Source organism: Periophthalmus magnuspinnatus, chromosome 3, assembly GCF_009829125.3.
Source record: "Periophthalmus magnuspinnatus isolate fPerMag1 chromosome 3, fPerMag1.2.pri, whole genome shotgun sequence".
Classification (NCBI taxonomy): domain Eukaryota; kingdom Metazoa; phylum Chordata; class Actinopteri; order Gobiiformes; family Gobiidae; genus Periophthalmus; species Periophthalmus magnuspinnatus.
The window spans coordinates 35,544,311-35,567,563 of NC_047128.1; the positions used below are offsets into that span (position 1 = coordinate 35,544,311).

The 23,253-nt window shown below is 42.5% G+C and overlaps 1 protein-coding gene across 2 annotated transcripts in view; it reads left to right on the plus strand.

Annotated features, from left to right (window-relative positions):
* Nucleotides 1-23,253, plus strand: part of epha6 (eph receptor A6) — an 83,899-nt gene that overhangs the window by 19,714 nt on the left and 40,932 nt on the right. For both annotated transcript variants that reach the window (XM_033988695.2, XM_055230595.1), the window contains exons 5-8: nt 722-883; nt 1,355-1,583; nt 18,696-18,851; nt 21,422-21,766. In XM_033988695.2, coding sequence (XP_033844586.1) covers nt 722-883; nt 1,355-1,583; nt 18,696-18,851; nt 21,422-21,766 — 892 coding nt within the window. The remainder of the gene's footprint in view (nt 1-721; nt 884-1,354; nt 1,584-18,695; nt 18,852-21,421; nt 21,767-23,253) is intronic.

The window sequence follows — 23,253 nt, forward strand, 5'->3', positions numbered from 1 at the left end:
AAATGTTAGTGTCATCTGTTTCCATGGAGATAGACAACTTTAACGCCATACTGTGGAACATTTCAGGCAATGCAATAACATCTCCATGGAGACAAGCAGATGGCAGATCTTTCACCAGGAGAGCTGTCCAATGTCCAGAATGATATCTCTCTGTATTTTTTTATATATTTATGTTTTTTATTCAGAGGATCTCAATCACCTCTCCCCCCGTCGAGCTTCTCGTCGACGATGGTCCAATCAGAATCATGTATTTCAGTGACGCATGTGAAACAAAAGATCTGATTGGTTCTTGAGTTGATTTCTCTCTCCTCAGATTAACAGGGTTTTGTGCTTCGCTCATTGATTCTGCAGAAATCCTGTGATATTTGTTGTTTTTTTTGTTTTATTGGAGACGTGTGTGCTCTGGATCCCAGGCAAACATAATGAACCTTTAACTTTCACAGGTGGAATATTTCTGTAAAGCTTTCTGTTTGATTTTCCCATGGTGCACTACCGGCTCTGATAAATACAAAGTAAACAAATAAATCATAAACATTGATTAAACATGGCCATGGGGATGGTTCTTGACAACATTTTTCAAACCTACTTTTCAAAATTAATTGGACAGATGTGTGTAGAATATCTGTTTGATTTGGTGAATAATACATGAAAACAAAACGTCTTTTGGCCCTTCTGACTGTGATCATGATGCCGTAAAAAAATACAGAATGTTGTTTTACAGGTGGACACGATCGCGGCGGATGAGAGCTTCACACAGACTGATCTTGGAGACAGAGTTCTCCGCCTGAACACTGAAGTCCGCGAGGTCGGGCCCATCACAAGAAAAGGATTCTACTTGGCTTTTCAGGATGTGGGAGCGTGTATAGCTCTGGTGTCTGTCAAGGTACGACGTGGTAAACTCTTGAACTGTGATTCTCAAATGATTTCACACTTACTACAAGTTTGAACGACCACAGTTAGAAACACAACATAATACCTCCTGCTCGCACTAAAGTAATCTGTATTATTTGATTCATAAAGTTGTAATTTCAACCTCTATAAACAGACAAATACGTGGGGTTCTTGTGGTAGTTTGTCTCTTCATATCCCAGTGAGTGTTTCCTCAAATGTGCACTTTAAAAAACTTAAATCACATGACTAGAACAACTACCATAATGTCTCGCTTTAAAATACAGTCCGGTCGCACTGGTAACTACTTCAATACTTACCAGTACAAACAGTAGTAAGTACCACGGAAAGTACCAGTAATTACCAGTACAAACAGCAGTAAGTACTACAGAAAGTGCCAGTATTTAGTTAGTACCATGGAATTTTTTCCTCACATCGCTGTTCAGTCGTCGCTCTTACATTCCAGGTGTTCTACAAGCGCTGCCCCTCCACCATGAGAAACCTGGCGGCGTTTCCGGACACGGTGCCGCACATGGACTCGTCGTCTCTGGTGGAGGTGAGAGGGGCGTGTGTGGAGAATGCAGAAGAGCGCGACACTCCCAAACTGTACTGCGGCGCCGACGGCGACTGGCTGGTCCCGCTGGGTCGCTGTGTCTGCAGCATCGGCCACGAGGAGACGGACGGACACTGCCAGGGTGAGTGTTAGGCTTGTTTATTAGTGAAGTAAATCTGTAAGAATTTGAGTTTATGGTGACAGTTCAACAAGGAAATAATTTGTTAATCCAGGTGTCTCTAAAACAGTTTTCATCCAGCGCCGTATATTAACTCACAGATGACCAAAGGCTTAAATGTCATTGTGGTTCATTTAACAAAGGTTTGACTGAGCCTCCAGACCTTCATTCAGGATTAGAACATCATTTTGACACATTAAAGGTTTGATTTGGGGTTTATAAACATAGATTTATTCAATTTGCAGCATAAAGTACTTCTTATGGTAATCTGGGACAGTCCACCAGTAATCTCTAAACGTCCTACTACATGCCTCGTCTAAACGTCCTACTACATGCCTCCTCTAAACGTCCTACTACAATACATTCCTCCTCTAAACATCCTACAACATGCCTCCTCTAAACGTCCTACTACAATACATTCCTCCTCTAAACATCCTACAACATTCCTCCTCTAAACGTCCTACTACATGCCCCCTCTAAACGTCCTACTACAGTACATGCTTCCTCTAAATGTCCTACTATGACCCTCCTCTAAATGTCCTACTACACACCTCCTCTAAACGTCCTACTACAAATATTTTAAAGTTTGAAGCAAAATAAAGTTCTGCACAGCTGCATTATCTCCAAATGTATTTATTGTTTTATTGGTTACATCAAATACAGTTAAATAATAACATTTTGCCACGTAGTTTAACCAGTAGAATCCTGAATGCTGTTACGAGTTTGGACTGTGCACATGTTTCATCCAAACTAATATTTTAAAGTTAAAATACCAAGATTCCACAAAAGCAGAGACAAGTTACTGTAGTTTTCTCTTTGTCACTGTAAGTTTAAACTCTATTTACTGCTCCAAGTCTGAATCACAAAGAACGTGAAATCAGCTCAAAAATCACAGCAGGAGGCAGGTCATTGGCTGCACCATCCCTAAAACAGAATGACCTAAATCTAACAGCAGTACCACCATTGCGAGATAGGGCTAATTAATAACTTTAGTCATAATATTTTAGAAAGCAGACTAGGATTTAGCAGAACACTGGATACAACTAGAGCAGTTTTTAAAGCGCTTGTTTGTGTTACTTCAGTTTGTTTTCCTTTGGCTTTGGCTTAAAACTGGTGGAAAGTAATAAAGTACAAAAGTATAACACATAAAAAGTATAGTAACATTTGACCAGGTATCTGTACTTTCCCCCACTACATTTTAACGTAACTTTAAAGTGCTTTTCCTTATGGTTTGACCCGCTGCAATGACTGAAGCGTCTTTTTTTAGCAGATTTATAGAAACATCCTGCGTAAAGTGTCGAGTTCAAGTCCTGATTTTGAACAAACTGTAATAAAATTCATAAAAACATGACCAAAAATCACTCCAGTTTGGTTTGTTAGTAGTTCTTAAAATGTGTGTGAAATATTTTGTTCCTTTTACTTTAGTGTATTTTTTATTTGTCCATTTTCTGTCGCTGCATTAAAAGTCCAAACATATTCATTTAGCGACAGTGTGAGAGCTCTGAGGCAAATACAAACGGAAACAAACAGAGACAATAGGATAAAAGAGAAGTGGAGAAGGATTGTGACTCTCTAAGGGCCTCCCTCATTCATCTGTAAAGTCTTTCATTCACTCTTTTAAACAGGGACGCTGCATTGTCTTCATGTGCTCTCTCCTCTTTTCCCTGAACAAAAACCTCACTACACATTGTATGGTCTGTGCATATTTATAAAAAACACATTTACGCCGTCGTATTCATACACTTTATGTCTGTTACCTGTGGTCTCACATCAAAAACAGACAGCGGTAATAAAAAGAAGGAAATAAAAACACTTTCTGAGCAACATATAATGCAGCTTTTACTAAATCAATCTGTTGTTTTTTTTTAAATAAGAGTTAGTTTTAATCGTCTACAGTCAACATTTTAACTGTTCTTTCACAAATGAATGAAAACACAGTGTACTGGACTGTTGCATTTAGCCTTGAGTGACTAATATTGAACGTACATAATCCAGCTGCAGCATGTTTTTACTTTGAATATTTCAGTTTATTTATTTTATTTTAATACTTACTCTGGTCTTTCATTTCTCTATCAACAACTTTATACAAAACTAAAATCTCTTTATGAGGCTGTTTTTATGTAAATGTACACCACATATGGCTTTTGTGCGACGCTTTCTTTGTAATTAGTCGCATCAGCATTACTAAATATGGCCCATTGTCAGCGCAATGGATTAAGAAAAAGTTTAAAGCAACTGTTGAGCCTGTGAATAGTCTTTGGCCTGGTTTCTCTATTAGACCGTGCCGGCAGACTGGGGGCTAGCTGCTAATTGCCTTCATTTGTTAGTTTCGCTGCTAATTTAGCTTGTGTCTCGTCTTTGTGAAAAGTCCTCCAACCTTTTCTTTTTCCATTTGCTAAGCCTCAGACATATTCAGGTAATTAAAGCAGGTGCTAAATCAAGCCACAGTGCCTGATTACAATGCTAGTTCAGCCAGTGTTACGGACTACACTGTGTAGAATTAGCAGACTCAGTTCTTTGGGGTGAAATACATGTTCTCCAGTGGTGATGTGGTTACAGCTAATACTAGCACAAGTCATTAGCAAAGATGATATGTAGGGCAGACTGTAATAATACCTTCATTTCTCGTCCGGGCGACATTTTTCAGTTTACATAACTGCAATCAAATAGAAATTGCAAGTTTGACGCAATTATCCAATTGCAAAGTCTGCAATTACTCGGATAATAGAACTGTTCTCAAAGAAAAATCTTGCTGTACCTGCTGTACTTCTATAAACAACAAAACGACGAGTTCCAGATTATCCTCGCGTCTCCAGTCTTCTCTCTCTGCCTCTTGAGTTGTTTATGTGCACTCTGAACAGAATGACACTTTAACAGATATTGCAAATACACAATAGCAGTACTCGATGCACCGGTCACAATTATTATTTTTTTCCTCAGTCTCTTTTATTTATCTATTCTCTTTGGCTTTTTCCATCATCTGAACTTTGTGGTTGAACAACAGAGAAGCCTGTCAGGAGGCATTACTGATGTGCGAGCAGCTCTGTGCCCACAAACGCCCTACATCTCCTCCGCCTGGCACCACTTTCTCGCTCTGTAGTTGCTTGGATTTCTTTTACAGTTGATGCAACAGTGTCAATGGGATGGCGGCGGTCTCTCCATTGAACGGGTCACTAAGTCACACAGCGCTGACCCAGTTAACACCTGAGGAAAGTGCTGCCCGGACGGTCTAGTGTCGTGTGTTGACTCGCACAAGTGCATCCTTTAAAGCTCCAAAGACAGCTGGAGAAACGCACCGGCTCTGAACTGCAAACATGACACTGACTTACAATTCTTTGTGTTATGACTCAGAAGATCAAGAACTCAGTGGCGTATTCACTCAACCAAGAAAAACGTCTCATATGATAAACTATTGCAGCGTTAAGAAAGTGACTTCCCTGCACCAATTATTTACTTTAATTGCCTTGACGACGAAGCCTAGCAATTAGCCCCATATTGTTCTATCGGACTTATTTAACTCTGCGTTTTCCCTTGTTTTTATTCTTATGTCCTTGTTCACCGTCTTGTTTGTCGATGTCGTGACTGAGTTATCACGCCACCTCCTCGTGTCAATAAAGAGTTCTTTTACTGATGGCTGGATGAATCTTTAATTGATACAAGGCCAAACTTGATTGTAGATGACAACAATGCTGTCAAACCACCAAACCACCGAACCACCGAACCACCGTCGAACTAAATCATTTACATAAATTACAATTACAAATATAATAATTAAAGACATAAAAATAAAACATGAAACTACAAACACATACCTCGCTGGCTGACCCAAATTTAGGAGGTAGAATGAGCTTTACTTTGATTAACTTTGCGTAACTTTAATATATCTTGCAAACACGCCACACTTTTCAGGTAAAAACCAGGCGTGCGTCCCTTTCAGCGGTCGAGCGGAACCAAACAAAAAGCAACAGTTCTTACCTCACTACCAAAATAAAACACTAAAATACCATATAACATATTATTGACATTAACATTATTTAAATAAAATATAAATCAAAATTATGGCAGTAAAACTAGTTATATTAAAAAGATCGTGAGATAATGTTAAACGTAGAAGCTTCAGCCACCAGGGGTCAGTAAAAGGTCGAATGATGTTTTTTTTTTTGTGGAACTGTTTTGCTTTAGAGACTCACATTCACCTTTGAACTCTAGTATCCCAGTGTTGCTTCCATCCACTGCTCGACGCTCTGTATTTTTCTCATTTTTCTGCTGGTGTGTCATCATAACCAGTGTGTGTCGGTGCAGGTTTGTGTTGTCACGTCTTGCCCATTAGAAACAGTTGCTCAGTGCAGAAAACATTTCAGTTAAATTGTTACATTGGCATTTAGAACGACGAAAACTTGCAATTTGTAACTGGTAATACAGCCAGTTTCCCCGGAGATAGATTCACACACAATTAACTAAGATTGATCACTCACCGCGCTGCAAAAGAAATCAGATCCGCAACATTGTTTTTTTGCACGTGCTCGTATGATTTACACGCAGAGATTAATCAAAGTTTCATAAAATAGTTTGACGCTTCCGACTGTACGTTTGGCGAGCAGTTCTGTCAGTTACAAGTTTGTTAATTAGTTGTTTTTTTCAGGCAACTTCAAGCATATTCAAACCAAAATTGACTTTCCAGAGCTTTTAACCGAGTTTAAAGTTATTTCCCCTTCTCATTTCTCCTCTCCAAGTTGTTTTTTGGAGTGATTCGTGCATGTTTCAGCAATCTTTAATCACTAATTTTCCAAACGCCATATTGCCAACTCCTGTTTTCATCTCTACCTGCGCACGACCACTGCTCTACTTACCTCGTTCTACGTTTTATTTTCTTAATCGGTGATACTTGTAGGATTTGGCAGCATCTCGAATGAAAAAACAAACACTTCTCGCTCGTGTGATGCGCAGAAATCTATCGGAGGAGTCGACTCTTCGTTGCGATGATGTTTACGGCGATGTCGGCTCCCGTTGGACGCCACAGTTTTCTAACACGGAAGTCGTCGGATTTGTTTTATTAAGTGGTTTCAGATGAATATTCTGACGATCCACATGTGTCTACAGAGCACGCTCAAGCACGAAATGTGTAGTTTAAATATTGAGAGAACAAAACGAAAACAGTTTTTTTTTAATATCGCAATAACCCTCGCTCAGCCGCAGCAGTTTATATGAACGGAAAAAACACAGATAGCACTTTTCCCGCTGTCTCTGTTGAGTTCAGAAATGTCAAGATGTTCTTTCAGCGTAATCCTCCAAAGGTGATTTGATCTCATTTACTGCGGGTTAGAAAAGCTTCCATCAACAGGGCAACACGTCATGGCAGTGTAATAAATGATTTACGACATGAATTCAAGTTTTAATCGATATTTTCCATAGGTCTGACTCGGGCTTATGCAGCTCATGATGGAGCTGCAGTAAGTTTGGGTTTGAACTTTGGATGACTTCTGCTTTCTCCTCGTTTTCATTTTGGAACACTGCTTCAAAGGAGAGTGTGATCAAAGCCGTCTGAGAGAGGCAGCATGGGGAACGAGAGAGGAAGAGCAGAAAGAGAGACAGAGAGAGACGAGAGGAGGGGGAGGTGAGAGAGGCAGCATGGGGAACGAGAGAGAGGAGAGAGACAGAGAGACGAGAGGAGGAGGGGATGAGAGAGGCAGCATGGGGAACGAGAGAGGAGAGAGACAGAGAGAGACGAGAGGAGGAGGGGATGAGAGAGGCAGCATGGGGAACGAGAGAGAGGAGAGAGACAGAGAGACGAGAGGAGGAGGGGATGAGAGAGGCAGCATGGGGAACGAGAGAGAGGAGAGAGACAGAGAGACGAGAGGAGGAGGGGATGAGAGAGGCAGCATGGGGAACGAGAGAGAGGAGAGAGACAGAGAGAGACGAGAGGAGGAGGGGATGAGAGAGGCAGCATGGGGAACGAGAGAGGAAGAGCAGAAAGAGAGACAGAGAGACGAGAGGAGGAGGGGATGAGAGAGGCAGCATGGGGAACGAGAGAGGAAGAGCAGAAAGAGACTGAGAGAGAGACGAGAGGAGGGGGAGGTGAGAGAGGCAGCATGGGGAACGAGAGAGGAGAGAGACAGAGAGACGAGAGGAGGAGGGGATGAGAGAGGCAGCATGGGGAACGAGAGAGGAAGAGCAGAAAGAGAGACAGAGAGACGAGAGGAGGAGGGGATGAGAGAGGCAGCATGGGGAACGAGAGAGGAAGAGCAGAAAGAGACTGAGAGAGAGACGAGAGGAGGGGGAGGTGAGAGAGGCAGCATGGGGAACGAGAGAGGAAGAGCAGAAAGAGAGACAGAGAGACGAGAGGAGGAGGGGATGAGAGAGGCAGCATGGGGAACGAGAGAGGAAGAGCAGAAAGAGACTGAGAGAGAGACGAGAGGAGGGGGAGGTGAGAGAGGCAGCATGGGGAACGAGAGAGGAAGAGCAGAAAGAGAGACAGAGAGACGAGAGGAGGAGGGGATGAGAGAGGCAGCATGGGGAACGAGAGAGAGGAGAGAGACAGAGAGAGACGAGAGGAGGAGGGGATGAGAGAGGCAGCATGGGGAACGAGAGAGAGGAGAGAGACAGAGAGACGAGAGGAGGAGGGGATGAGAGAGGCAGCATGGGGAACGAGAGAGAGGAGAGAGACAGAGAGAGACGGAAAGAGGAGGAGGGGATGAGAGAGGCAGCATGGGGAACGAGAGAGGAAGAGCAGAAAGAGACTGAGAGAGAGACGAGAGGAGGGGGAGGTGAGAGAGGCAGCATGGGGAACGAGAGAGGAGAGAGACAGAGAGACGAGAGGAGGAGGGGATGAGAGAGGCAGCATGGGGAACGAGAGAGGAAGAGCAGAAAGAGAGACAGAGAGAGACGAGAGGAGGAGGGGATGAGAGAGGCAGCATGGGGAACGAGAGAGGAGAGAGACAGAGAGAGACGAGAGGAGGAGGGGATGAGAGAGGCAGCATGGGGAACGAGAGAGAGGAGAGAGACAGAGAGACGAGAGGAGGAGGGGATGAGAGAGGCAGCATGGGGAACGAGAGAGGAAGAGCAGAAAGAGACTGAGAGAGAGACGAGAGGAGGGGGAGGTGAGAGAGGCAGCATGGGGAACGAGAGAGGAAGAGCAGAAAGAGAGACAGAGAGACGAGAGGAGGGGGAGGTGAGAGAGGCAGCATGGGGAACGAGAGAGAGGAGAGAGACAGAGAGAGACGAGAGGAGGAGGGGATGAGAGAGGCAGCATGGGGAACGAGAGAGAGGAGAGAGACAGAGAGAGACGGAAAGAGGAGGAGGGGATAAGAGAGGCAGCATGGGGAACGAGAGAGAGGAGAGAGACAGAGAGAGACGGAAAGAGGAGGAGGGGATGAGAGAGGCAGCATGGGGAACGAGAGAGGAAGAGCAGAAAGAGAGACAGAGAGACGAGAGGAGGAGGGGATGAGAGAGGCAGCATGGGGAACGAGAGAGGAAGAGCAGAAAGAGACTGAGAGAGAGACGAGAGGAGGAGGGGATGAGAAAGGCAGCATGGGGAACGAGAGAGAGGAGAGAGACAGAGAGAGACGAGAGGAGGAGGGGATGAGAGAGGCAGCATGGGGAACGAGAGAGAGGAGAGAGACAGAGAGAGACGGAAAGAGGAGGAGGGGATGAGAGAGGCAGCATGGGGAACGAGAGAGAGGAGAGAGACAGAGAGAGACGGAAAGAGGAGGAGGGGATGAGAGAGGCAGCATGGGGAACGAGAGAGAGGAGAGAGACAGAGAGAGACGGAAAGAGGAGGAGGGGATGAGAGAGGCAGCATGGGGAACGAGAGAGGAGAGAGACAGAGAGAGACGGAAAGAGGAGGAGGGGATGAGAGAGGCAGCATGGGGAACGAGAGAGGAGAGAGACAGAGAGAGACGGAAAGAGGAGGAGGGGATGAGAGAGGCAGCATGGGGAACGAGAGAGGAAGAGCAGAAAGAGAGACAGAGAGACGAGAGGAGGAGGGGATGAGAGAGGCAGCATGGGGAACGAGAGAGGAAGAGCAGAAAGAGAGACAGAGAGACGAGAGGAGGAGGGGATGAGAGAGGCAGCATGGGGAACGAGAGAGGAAGAGCAGAAAGAGACTGAGAGAGAGACGAGAGGAGGAGGGGATGAGAAAGGCAGCATGGGGAACGAGAGAGAGGAGAGAGACAGAGAGAGACGAGAGGAGGAGGGGATGAGAGAGGCAGCATGGGGAACGAGAGAGAGGAGAGAGACAGAGAGACGAGAGGAGGAGGGGATGAGAGAGGCAGCATGGGGAACGAGAGAGGAAGAGCAGAAAGAGAGACAGAGAGAGACGAGAGGAGGAGGGGATGAGAGAGGCAGCATGGGGAACGAGAGAGGAGAGAGACAGAGAGAGACGGAAAGAGGAGGAGGGGATGAGAGAGGCAGCATGGGGAACGAGAGAGGAGAGAGACAGAGAGAGACGGAAAGAGGAGGAGGGGATGAGAGAGGCAGCATGGGGAACGAGAGAGAGGAGAGAGACAGAGAGACGAGAGGAGGAGGGGATGAGAGAGGCAGCATGGGGAATGAGAGAGGAAGAGTAGAAAGAGAGACAGAGAGAGACGAGAGGAGGAGGGGATGAGAGAGGCAGCATGGGGAACGAGAGAGAGGAGAGAGACAGAGAGAGACAGAAAGAGGAGGAGGGGATGAGAGAGGCAGCATGGGGAACGAGAGAGGAAGAGCAGAAAGAGAGACAGAGAGAGACGAGAGGAGGAGGGGATGAGAGAGGCAGCATGGGGAATGAGAGAGGAAGAGCAGAAAGAGAGACTGAGAGACAGAGAGGGGAAACGAGAGGGGGGAACGAGTGGGAGGCACAGCAAAAAGAGACGGGAAAAGAGACAGACTGAGGGGGAGGGGAAAGAGAGAAGGAAACGAGAGGGAGGAGGAGAGAATGAGGGAGGCGCAGCAGAGCGAGACGGGAAAGAGAGACTTAGAGGGGGAAACGAGAGGGGGGGGGGAGAAAGGGGAATGAAAGAGGCACAACAGAGAGACAGGAAAGAGAGAGAGGGGAAGAGAGAGACAGAGAGGGAAACGAGAGGGAGGAGGGAGAATAAGCGAGGCACAGCAGAGAGAGAGGGGGGAGAATGGGGAATGGGAGAAGAACAGGAGGGGGAGAAAGCGAGAGAGAAAACAAGACAAAGAGAGGGAAGAATCAGGAGAGACACGGAGAGAAAGGGAGTGAGAGAGGGAGAGAAAAAGGGGGAAAGAGAGAGACAGAGAGAGAAAGAAAGAGAGGGGGAGAAGGAGAGAGATGGGGAATGAGGGGAATGAGGTGGGGGGAGAAAAGACAGAGGGAGAGAGAAAGAGACAAAGAGATGGGGACAATTTGGAAATAAGAGGCGAAGGAGAGGGAGGGAAGGGAAGAAAGAGAGAGAAGGAGGGATTAAGAGCGACAGAGAGGAAAAGAATGGAAAGAGAGATGTAGATAGATGAGAAAGAGGAAGAGAGAGAAGGAAAACCCCAACACTCCCTAATATTTTCATGTCCATCTCTCCTCTCTGGCGTCGCTCTTATCAAACCACACACTTTTCCAGAGCCGTAGCGCTGAGCCAGACGAGTGTGATGGCTCAATCCAGCGTCTATCACCCCATCTCTCTCTCTCTCTCTCTCTCTCATCCAGCGCCAGCCGCGCGAGGGTTAAAGCGGCGGAGCGAGCGGCGTTATATCATGACCTAGATAAGCAACATCACAGAGTCATCATGCTTTTTGTTCATTTTCGTCACCCGCATGTATTTAAAAAGAAGCCGCAGCGTCGAGTGGGAGGCAAATAGAGATGTCACTGAGCACGGTTTTATTTGAACTGAAGCAACATCGCAAAATGGAAGCCGCACTTTGCAACAAGTGCTTTAAGCAACGTAGTCAGATCTTTCAAATGGGGTTTACTCTTCTGGGGGTGCCGCATCCTGCCTCCTATGATTGCATATTGATTTGGAAGGCGCTGCTCCTGATGTAACCCTCTTCATTTATCTTGGCTTGGAACCGAGACGCAAAGTACATTGGCCTGCGTTTGGATTAAAGCAAAATTGTTCAAATATTTATGTTGCTCCTAGTGTTTTCAGCTGAAGTAATAAGCAGCACAGCCAGACAATGGTGAAACTAGTAAAAGAAATACTGTAGAGCCATGACGCCCAAAAAAGAAAGGATTCTACACAAAATTTAAGTGCAGTTGTTTGAAGTAAAGTCGTATTTTGATTATCAAGTGACAATAAGGCAATAAAACTCCATTATAATATTAATAACATACACACATCTAAAAAAAACCTCTTATAAATCACGTAAAAGTGAAGCTGAAGGTTTGGATACTCAACTAAAACATTTCATTTGACCCTGGTGTTTTTTCACATCTCAGAACTGTTATTTTCCCCAACACCGAATTGTTTTGGAGACAAGAACTTTATTTTAACTTCGTAGGAATGTGTCAATATGTCAAAAGCCTGTTAACGCTGAGCTAAACGCGAGCATCAGTCATTCTGTGTGAACGTCACATCTGCATATCAAAGCACAGGACCTCAGTAAACACACTGTCGAGCTCCATCTGTCTCTGAAAACCTCACGTAAAAGTGAACAATCAAAACCTTAAAGACAACGTGACGATTAAAATGCAAACATTATGGAGATGCTGGAGACTTTATGTTTTTCTCCTGTCAGTCAATAATTGGATGAAGTGTTTGTACATCTGTGTAGTTTATATATCAATATTTTCTCCTTGGATATTTGGTTTTTTAGAGAATTCCGAGTAGTTTACCATCGTCATTTGGATGAGGGTTGGGATTACGCCACATTCGACAAGTACAATGAGGCTAATTACCAATCGTCACAGATGCCCTTCCTTGTATCCTCTGTTTTCACTCACACAATCCTCATCTTTCTTCTTTTACACTCTTTTTTCCCCTTTAGCCACAGCGTTTCTCAGTTTTGTGCAAACGTGTTGCTTGTTGTGGTTGTATCGCCGTTTCGTACTATTTTGTGTTATAAACTTCCTCTTCTAAAATACTAAATGAAACTTTGTATTGCTTTGGCTTGAAAACACATTTGATGCTTTGAATATTTTTGCGTGAATATGAAAAGTGGCACAGCTGACACACTGCAGATTGGATGTGGACTTGTGTATCACTTGTTGGTGCTTTCAGACACTTTGGATGGAGATACTTTTGTAATAGCTTCTCTGGTGCAGATCTGTGCTGCTTATTGCACGGAGCATCTGGAGACTTAAATGAATGTGTGCGTTTGTTGCCGTTGGCAGGAGCTCTGCAGAGTCAGTGATATCTCAATGAAGGAGGTGTCTGCAAATGAGGCTCCGTGACAAATCTCCGTGACAAATCACTCTTTCATTAGATGTTATACTCAGGCCGTGTTTTGGCTATAGGGTTTTTTGTGTTTGTCATTTAATTTCAGTATAATTCACTGTATTATTCTTGTTTTTAACTTTGAACACATTGTGCCAGTCTCAAACTCGTAAAATGAAAGTGTTTGTTTGTGGTTTCTTTGACTTTGAAAGTATTTATTTGATCAGGGACAAAAAAACACAAATTACCTTAAAATGTGACAGGTTTTAGTGAAGAAGTTTCCACCCACAGTCCCTGGACAGATTAATGCACTTGTGTCCGCTCTAGCGCTATAATCTCCGACACCCGTGGATTATTTTGTTAGAATTTGAACATTTTAAATCATAATATTCATCTAAAATGACAGCGCCTCCTATGGGTAGCTGCAGATTACACTAGCGAGCAGCAAATTTTTTTCATTGGCATCAAAATGACGATGCAACACTGTCAAATCCTGCGTGTATTTCTGATTAAGAAAATAAACTTGGAGAACAATGTGAGTACAGGGCAGTAAGGGCAATGGGTGTGTCCAGGTGGCAGTGAAAACGGTGCCTGATCTGCAAAATGGCATCTTGAAAATAAGTGATTAAATGTTGCTCAAACCTGCACGACTCTCTCTAACACTAATCCAAAAACGACTTCAGGTGAGTAAACGTTGATGGAAATAACTATGACATGGTTGAACGCTCTGAAAAGTCCATTTTGTATAATAGATCTGCCTTAAATAAAAGTATGTGCAGGTTGTTTTATTTTGAAACACTATGAGTCCAAACAGTCACAGGTAAAATAAGACATAATTAAGATGTTTAACTGAACAAACTCATTAAATTTAAAGTTACTCCTTCTACTTTGTCTGTTAAAGAAAAATACATGATTTTTCCGGCGTCTTCAAGAGTCTTGACCCTGAAGCCTTTGTAAATTGGTGACATTTGCTGAACTGCAGATCATTTCGCATGTGGGGAATTGCTTGATTCTTCCACAATAATAAAGCCAATTAAAATATTAAATGTCTGGAAGGTGTAACATCTCTGTTTTGTTTACCCCATTTACCCTCCGCCTGTTGAAGCAAAATGTTCAAAATACATCCAAAATTATAAAAAAGGTTAACTGCAGAGTTGTGTGAATCAGTGTTGTGTCGTGTTCTCAAATCTGGATCTGGATAAGCCAAACCCCGAGGTAAACTACAGTAATGGCCACAGCGCCTCAGGGACGACGCTGTAAATATGAATATTTACACACCAGGTCCTATAGAGACTCGAGACGACACACGTGAAGACCGAGACTCCAGACGACACACGTGAAGACCGAGACGACACACGTGAAGACCGAGACCCGAGACGACACACGTGAAGACCGAGACGACACACGTGAAGACCGAGACCCGAGACTCAAGACGACACACGTGAAGACCGAGACGACACACGTGAAGACTGTGGGACTCAAGACGACACACGTGAAGACCGAGACGACACACGTGAAGACTGTGGGACTCAAGACGACACACGTGAAGACCGAGACCCGAGACTCAAGACGACACACGTGAAGACCGAGACTCGAGATGACACACGTGAAGACCGAGACGACACACGTGAAGACTGTGGGACTCAAGACGACACACGTGAAGACCGAGACGACACACGTGAAGACTGTGGGACTCAAGACGACACACGTGAAGACCGAGACGACACACGTGAAGACTGTGGGACTCAAGACGACACACGTGAAGACCGAGACGACACACGTGAAGACCGAGACGACACACGTGAAGACCGAGATGACACAAGTGAAGACCGAGACTCGAGACGACACACGTGAAGACCGAGACTCGAGACGACACACGTGAAGACCGAGATGACACAAGTGAAGACCGAGACTCGAGACGACACACGTGAAGACCGAGACTCGAGACGACACACGTGAAGACCGAGATGACACAAGTGAAGACCGAGACTCAAGACGACACACGTGAAGACCGAGACGACACACGTGAAGACCGAGACGACACACGTGAAGGCCGAGACTCAAGACGACACACGTGAAGACCGAGACTCAAGACGACACACACATGGACAAAATTGTTGGTATCCATCAGTTAATGAAAGAAAATAGTCACAGAAATAACTTGAATTTGAAAAAAGTAATAACAAATAAAAATTCTATGAAATTTAACCAGTGAAAGTCAGACATTGCTTTTCAACCAGGCTTCAACAGAATAAAAAATAAATAAACTGTAACAGGCCTGGACAAAAATGATGGTTCCCTTAACTTAATATTTTGTTGCACAACCTTTTGAGGTAATCACTGCAGTCAAACGATTCCTGTAACTGTCATTGAGACTTCTGCACCTCTCAGCAGGTATTTTGTCCCACTCCTCATGATCAAACTGCTCCAGTTGTCTCATGTTTGAAGGGTGACTTTTCCAGACGGCATGTTTCAGCTCCTTCCAAAGATGCTCAATAGGATTTAGTTCCCGGCCCATAGAGGCGACTTTAGAACAGTCCAGTGTTTCCTCTGAGCCTCTTGGGTGTTTTTATCTGTGTGTTTTGGGTCATTGTCCTGCGACTGAGACCAAACTTTCTGACACTGGCACATTTCTCTCTAGAATCCCTTGATAGTCTTGAGATTTCATTGTCCCTGCTCAGATTCAAAACCCTGTGCCAGACGCAGCAAAGCCCCAGAACATCACAGAGCCTCCTCCATGTTTCAGTCGGGACAGTGTCTTTTCTTGACGTGCTTCATTTTTCTTGGCAAAAAGTTCCATTTTTGTCTCATCTGTCCATAGTCCGTTCTCCCAGAAGCTTTGTGTCTTGTCAACATGTAGTTTGGCAAATTCAAATCTGTCTTTTTTATGATTTGTTTTCAATGGCGTCCTCTTTGGTCGTCTCCATTAAGTCGACTTTGACTCAAACAATGATGGATAGTGTGATCTGACACTGATGTTCCCTGAGCTTGAAGTTCACCTTTGATCTCTTTAGAAGTTCTTTCTGGGCTCTTTTGTTTCCATTCGAATTATCCGTCTCTTTGATTTGTCGGTTTTCCTCCTGTGGCCACGTCCAGGGAGGTCGTGTACAGTCCCATGGGTCTTACATTTCTGAGTAACATGTTCAACTGTAGTCACAGGAACATCAAGCTGCTTGGAGATGGTTTTATAGCCTTTACCTTTAACATGTCTTTAATTTTCTTTCTAATCTCCTGAGACAACTGTTTCCTGTGGCTCCTGTGGTCCATGTTGAGTGAGGTACATGTTACAAACAGCACAGTGACGACCTGCAGCTCTGTACATAAACCCACGGACTGATCACAAGAGTGTAGACACCTGTGATGGTAAATAGTGACACACGTTGGATTAACACGTCACATTATTTTCAGTCTTTTCTAGGAGAACCATCATTTTTGTCCAGGCCTGTTTCATGAGTTCATTATTATTTTTTTAATAATTCTGTTGAAGCCCGGTTGAAACGCAATGTCTGACTTTCACTGATTAAATTTCATCGAATTTTTATTTATTATTACTTTTGTCAGATTCAAGTTATTTCTGTGACTATTGTGAGTTTTTCTTTCATTCACCGAAGGGACCAACAGTTTTGTCCACGTGTGTAAATGAAAACTGTGGGGATGTGACAGAGATGTGCTTCATTTTTGGTCATTTTCTTGATTTGTTGCTTCGTCGGGGGTCGACTTTTTAGATTACTTCAGCAGATTAAAGGTGCACTATGTAACTTCATTTTGACTTTACTCCAGGATAAATCTTGCAAAGGGGAATCTCTGTATCTCCTTCGTCAGTTTTCATTCAATAACTCCTCCACATCCACAATCAAATGAATAACTGGAACATCATTATTAAGAAAGACGAGCTCATAGTGACATTTCACAAAATGTCAAAATTAACATATCACCAGAACGATGACTCTTCTCTAATTAGCATGTTTATCAGACGTTTGCATTACCACAACTTAGTTCAATAATGTTTAAAATAATAATTAAAAAAATACAAAAATAGATAATAATAATAATAATAATAATAATAATAATAATATCAACAATAATAATAATAATAATAATAATAATAATAATGATAATAATAATAATAATAATAATAATAATAATAATAATAATAATAATAATAATAATAATAATAATAATGATGATAATAATAATAATAGTGCAGTTATTTTTCATTTCACTTTCTTCCACCTTAACTTTTTCACTGCTGCATGAGCCATATGGAAATAAAATGATCAGCTGTGTTGTTTTTTTCCTGATAAAAGACGAGCAGAAAAAGAAACGTTGCACGAATATTGGGAACCACAAATGAAAAAAAATAAAAATAATAAAGAAAAGGTGAAAATGATGTGTCTCCGTAATAAGAAAGATAAGAAAAGAAGAGGTTTGGAGGAAGAGGCAGGAATGCAATATGAGGTTAGGTGAAACCAGGTTAATAGAAAATCTATTACATTGAGATAACAGAAAAATATGAAAATATGCAAAGTTCTCCCCGATATTAAAGGCATTTTATAGAGACTAAAATGAAGTTATTAAAAACACAAACAAATGATATTTTTTTCTAATAAATAGTAATAGAACGACGTCGCTTTGTATCTGATTTTTCTCGTTTTAAACATGTGAAAAACAGTTAAACAGTGAAGTTATTCCTCATTTATGAAACCAGAGCGTTGTTTAAAAGAACTTTTCACAACTTTTTTCAGAGAGCAGAGTGGTAAAACTAACTAGAATGCTAACCGTGCACGTCCTGGTTGTCTTAGTTTGACCTCAAGAGCTGCTTTTACACATATTTGTTGTGGGAGAAGACATTTTTTTGGTGAAATACATGGAGGAAAACTGTGTACAGGGCAGACGCTTTAAGATACTGTAGTTATTTAGTGTTTTTTCTGTGATGACCTGTTTGTTTTTATCGTTTTCTGTCTTATCGTATCTATACATTTGCGTTTAATTCGTAATTGCAGAGAAGTTCTCGCGGAAAGTTGTGCATAAATCCCTGGTCGTCACTGTTTTCCTGCAGATATCTCGTATTGCACATCAGGGTCTATTCCTTTTTTCTCTTTTAACCCAAGTTTCATCTCAACTCTGGGGGAATGTTATTGAAACTTTTGCCTGAATAACAATGAAGTGGCAGCAGTAAAAAATGAAAAGATGAGCTTCTATTGCAGTACGGCTTTTTTATAGGTCGAGCATTGAGCGAGTTAGTTTTTAATTAAACTGGTGGTAATTAGAAAACGACTTTTTATAACTTCTTAAATGGAGCCAGAGTGCGCACACCCCACTTTGAGAAGCTGTGTGTGTGTTAGACCCTGCACCGTCCCGCCGCACGACACATTTACAGGTTCTATAAGCAGATTTTAAGGAACAAATATGTCTCTATGCAACTGACTGAAGTGCATTTTATTGTCAAGTAATCAGGAAGAGTGCATTAGCAGGCTAGTTGTTAGCTTCTAAACTCTTCATGGATTTGCTGTGGATAATTAGGATGCTCAGAACACATAAAATAAGACAAAAGATTTAAAATAAACTACTTTGGTTTGTCACATTTTTAAGAATCCTGAGAGCCACACGCGACACAAATTGTCTTTTCTTGTTTTTGCCGTTCAACATTATGAATCCAGTAATGTAGAAACCAGAAAACGTGTGGCTTTTTTCTTGCATGCGCCTCCACTTTTGCCCCACGTTCACGCAGAATATTAACTCTCGCCTCTGTCCTTTCTCTCGTGTGCAGCTTGTAAACCTGGATTCTTCAAGGCGTTTGGGGGAAACACAAAATGCTCCAAGTGTCCTCCTCACAGCTCCAGCCACGATCAGGCCGCCACCGTCTGCCACTGCGACAAGAGCTTCTACCGAGCGCTCAAAGACCCCTCCACCATGGCCTGCACGAGTCAGTACAATTCTGCTTTTATTTCATTTTCTCTGCGTCTTTGTCTCTCTGTTCCGTTGTCGTCTGTCGTGTTGTGACTATTTCTCTCCTTTTTATTTGTTTAATATAAAAAGTGCTAAATGTAAATGCATGCCTACAAGCTTATGCTTCTTCATCTCAACTGCAAAAATAACATCTGGTGTGATATCTGTCACAGCACAAATTGACAAGTATGAATCCGGAGCTGAGCGTGCGGGGCTCCTGAAGGATCAGCGCCCACGTTCTCCACAAACACGCTCTAAAAACTCACACTTTGTACTTTCAAAAACCTGACAGTGTGAGATTTTTGCACCTGTCATGAGAAGGCTGACGTTTTCCTCAGATGCGTTTGTGATTCTAGAAACAGATTTATATTCATTTTAGCGCCCCCTAGGTTACCACATGGAAATATCTACAGATCCTGCTCCAAAATCAACCCGGAAATCAGCAAACTTGTTTCTTTTATGAAGTCATTTTAGATCAATATTGCAATTTAAAATGTCCAAAACACGACATAAAGATCCAGGAGTGTCGTAGATTATAATGTGTATCAAACAAAAGTACAATATGTCGTCTTTAATGAAATAACAAACGTTTATGGACAATTTTTCACAAGTGTGACTGGTTGTCGGTAAAAGCACCATGGCTCATTATTATTCACACTCAAAGAAAATAAAACTCTGGGCCTATTGTTTGTGATTTGAGGTTTAGATAATCAAAAATCTTAAAAACTTAAGTGGTAAAACTGAGACTTGTTTGTTCAGTCGACATTAGCTGAAATGATTTAACTTATTATTAACTTATTCACTTCTTTCACTGATTGTGTTTTATAAGAGAACAGATCCACGTTAGAACCGACCGAACACTAAATCCAGTAGTTTACATCTTATTATTTCTTTTGGTGTAATGTTTTTTTCTAACAGCTGAATAAAATGCTGTTGGTTTAGATGTAATGACACAATCCCAGTCTCGAGTGCCTTTTCTATTAATGTTAATGAACTAATTAAATCAATTATTTCAGTTCTTTGCAGCGAGTGACTGGATCCACCTGCAGCAGACGTTAAAACTTTAAACCTCGAGTTCGTTTTGACCTCTGTCGATTTTTAAAAACCCAGTCCAGAGCGTTTTACAGGACCAGCGCACAGGCTTTTTACACTTTTATATCTGTAATCTGCAAACGTTTCACTGTCTCGTGTTACGTCGTGCAGTTTTACGCCGCCTCTGTCAGGTCGTCTTTGCAAAAAACTGCTAAAATATTGAATAAATAAATAAATAATGACGGAATAATGGCAGTCCCTGGTACTATTATAAGTACACGTATCCATCAAGCCCATTAAGATGCAGTATTGTCTGTGTATCGTCTGTTTCGCTGTGATCAGTTTGTAGGTTCAACATTTTATTGCGCTGTTGCCATGGATACAAGTTTGCAGAGCAGTGATAATGTTCCTAAACTCAAGAGTGCAATATCGCCCATTGTAGTACAACACAGATCCCAATTAGAGCTATATTTAGACTATGACGCCCATGTGAATATTTTTTTTACCTCTGTATTTCCCTCATATTTAATATTTTGAAACGGGGCTGCTCTTTTACCTTTGTGTTTCCCTCGTCGTCTGAGCTAATTAGTCTGAGGGAGTAAATATTTAATGCGTTTAAAGGCTACATTTAGGACAGGTTGAAGATATAATGCTTCATTTTCAGACAACAATGTTATTTATTCAAAGGTGTTTCCAGATTTTAAAGTGCACAGTGTAACTTTTCCTGCTGCCTGTCTGTCTCCATGGAGATGTCATCGCCCTGTCTGGAATCAAACTGATCTTCTTTGCATTTATTCAGTTACACACATTTTTCCAGCTGAGCGTTTCACTCGTCTGTGGAGATAGAAAAGTTTGTCTGTCACACTCCAAACCCTGTGCGAGAAAAGTTACACAGTGCACCTTTAAGATTTGCAGATAAATGGGTGACAGTGGCTCAGTTGGTAGAGTGTTTGTCCATTGATCTACAGGTTAGAGGTTCAAATCCCCTTCTTGACATAAACAGACACATTGATCCATAGGTTGATGGTGCGATTCAGGCTCTCACAGATCAATGTTGCTGTTGTTGTGTCCTTGAGCAAGACACTTTACCCCCCTCGCCCCAGTGTGTGTGTACTCCGGTGTGTGAATGTTTCCTTGTTGTAAAGTGTTTCGAGTGCCTTGAAGGTGAAAAGTGCTGTAATTTACATATTGAACATCATGTAAATATATTTTTTGAGATAAACTCTTCTTCTTCTTCTTCTTCTTCTTCTTCTTCTTCTTCTTCTTCTTCTTCTTCTTCTTCTTCTTCTTCTTCTTCTTCTTCTTCTTCTTCTTCTTCTTCTTCTTCTTCTTCTTCTTCTTCTTCTTCTTCTTCTTCTTCTTCTTCTTCTTCTTCTTCTTCTTCTTCTTCTTCTTCTTCTTCTTCTTCTTCTTCTTCTTCTTCTTCTTCTTCTTCTTCTTCTTCTTCTTCTCATGAAAAAGACAAATGGTCGTCTGAATGAGAAACTCTGTAACTATTATGTGTCTGTTTTTTAGGACCCCCGTCAGCTCCCAGGAACGTGGTGTCCCTGATAAACGACACGGCGCTGTTCCTTCAGTGGATGCCTCCGCGGGACAGTGGGGGCAGGAAGGACCTGTCCTATAACGTGTTGTGCCAGCGCTGTGACGCTCTGGACAGCGGGGGGAGCCAGTGCGAGCCCTGTGAGCCCGACCTGCGCTTTATCCCCAAAGCGCTGGGCCTGACCGGGACGTCTGTGGCGATCCTGGAGTACGCCGTACACGCAAACTACACTTTCCACGTGGAGGCGGTGAACGGGGTGTCGGGGCTGGCCGTGGCGGCGAGGTCCTTGGCCAATATCACCGTGAACACGCACCAGGCTGGTGAGTACTTCTACTACTGCCAAAAAGGCTCCTCTTCACACTCCACTGATGGGCCTTTTTCAGCACAAAACATTTGCTCTTGTTCTGTTGCAGATAACACAGATGCTAAATCTCAAACACTGAGCCATTTCAGCCTGTGATACTTTTACAGACACAGGACAAATCTAATCCCTGGTTTATCCTCAGAGTAACAGTAAAAGTATTTGATCAAGGCTGAATAAAGAGTAACATGACAGATTTATGTTAATGGAACTCGTTTGGTCCTGATATTAACCTCAGTATCATGTAGTGGTACATTTGAGTTTGTAAATCAACACATGATTACCAACAGATGTGTTGCTTAAGGAAATAGTATTTATTTTAGTTTGAAGTATAATTGGTATTCTAGTGGTAAAGTCTGTGAAACTGCTGGAGTCCTTGTGAAACATTTATCATGTTAATCTTGCTTGTGTGAGCAAAAAAGCCATCTGGAGTTGTGAAAACTTCTATAAACTGCTTTTAACACCTTGATTCAGTCGTCAGAAACAAAGCAAAACTCTGCAAAACTCTTTTTTTTTCCCTCAAACGTGTCATACGGGCAAAAATCTGTTAACTCTTTGAACGTCACAACTTTCAGTGGACTTTGTATTTGTCTTCACTATTTTGTTTTCACTTCAGACTTTGAAAAGAGAAAAGAAAGAGACAGCGATTCTCAGCGTTGAACCATTAAAGCCTTTATTATTGTGGAAGAATCAGAGTAATAAGCCCTTATACTGGAGCCTTGTCACATAAATACACTGGGGAGATGTTTATGCTAAACAACAGTGTCACACTGCCATTATTGTTGTGATTATCATTACTGCTGCTCTGATAAGAAACTTCTGAATTAAATGCCTGATTGCTCCTTCGTAAAGGTTTCACGAGGAGAGTGCAGATTAAGCTGTCATGTGAACAAATATTATCCTGTTCCTCTGTTTAGGATTCCCTCTGTTTAGGAGAACACATTCAGTTTTATGGCGGCTATAAACTATGAGATGGTGTCTAGTAAACGTTTTGTGCCGTCTGATCCTCTCTGCGTGGTTTAAAATAGAAGTACATTCATATCACAATAAAACAGTTTGTTGGACCATAGAGTGAGAGAAGATGACAGTCGCACAGTTGGTGATACATGCTGTACCCGCGGTTCATATGGTGAGCTGCGTCTTTCCTCTGTACTGTCTGTGTGCCACATTTACAACTCGCTTTGTTAGAAATGTTCTGGTTTTATAGAAGGACTGGGAAATATTACACTGAACCGCGGTAATAGCGTCCGATCCTGATCCTGCGTCGCTTTGGGGTTAATGTTTATCGACGCTAAAACATCCACATCTTTTATCGGACACGACCATCGCAGTATTTGATTAATATAACACATTTTTGGCACCAACAGAACCTTTACGGTGACTTTTATTGACTGTTCTGATCATGTTTGTCACGATAATTATTATATCGACTTATTGTTCAATGTG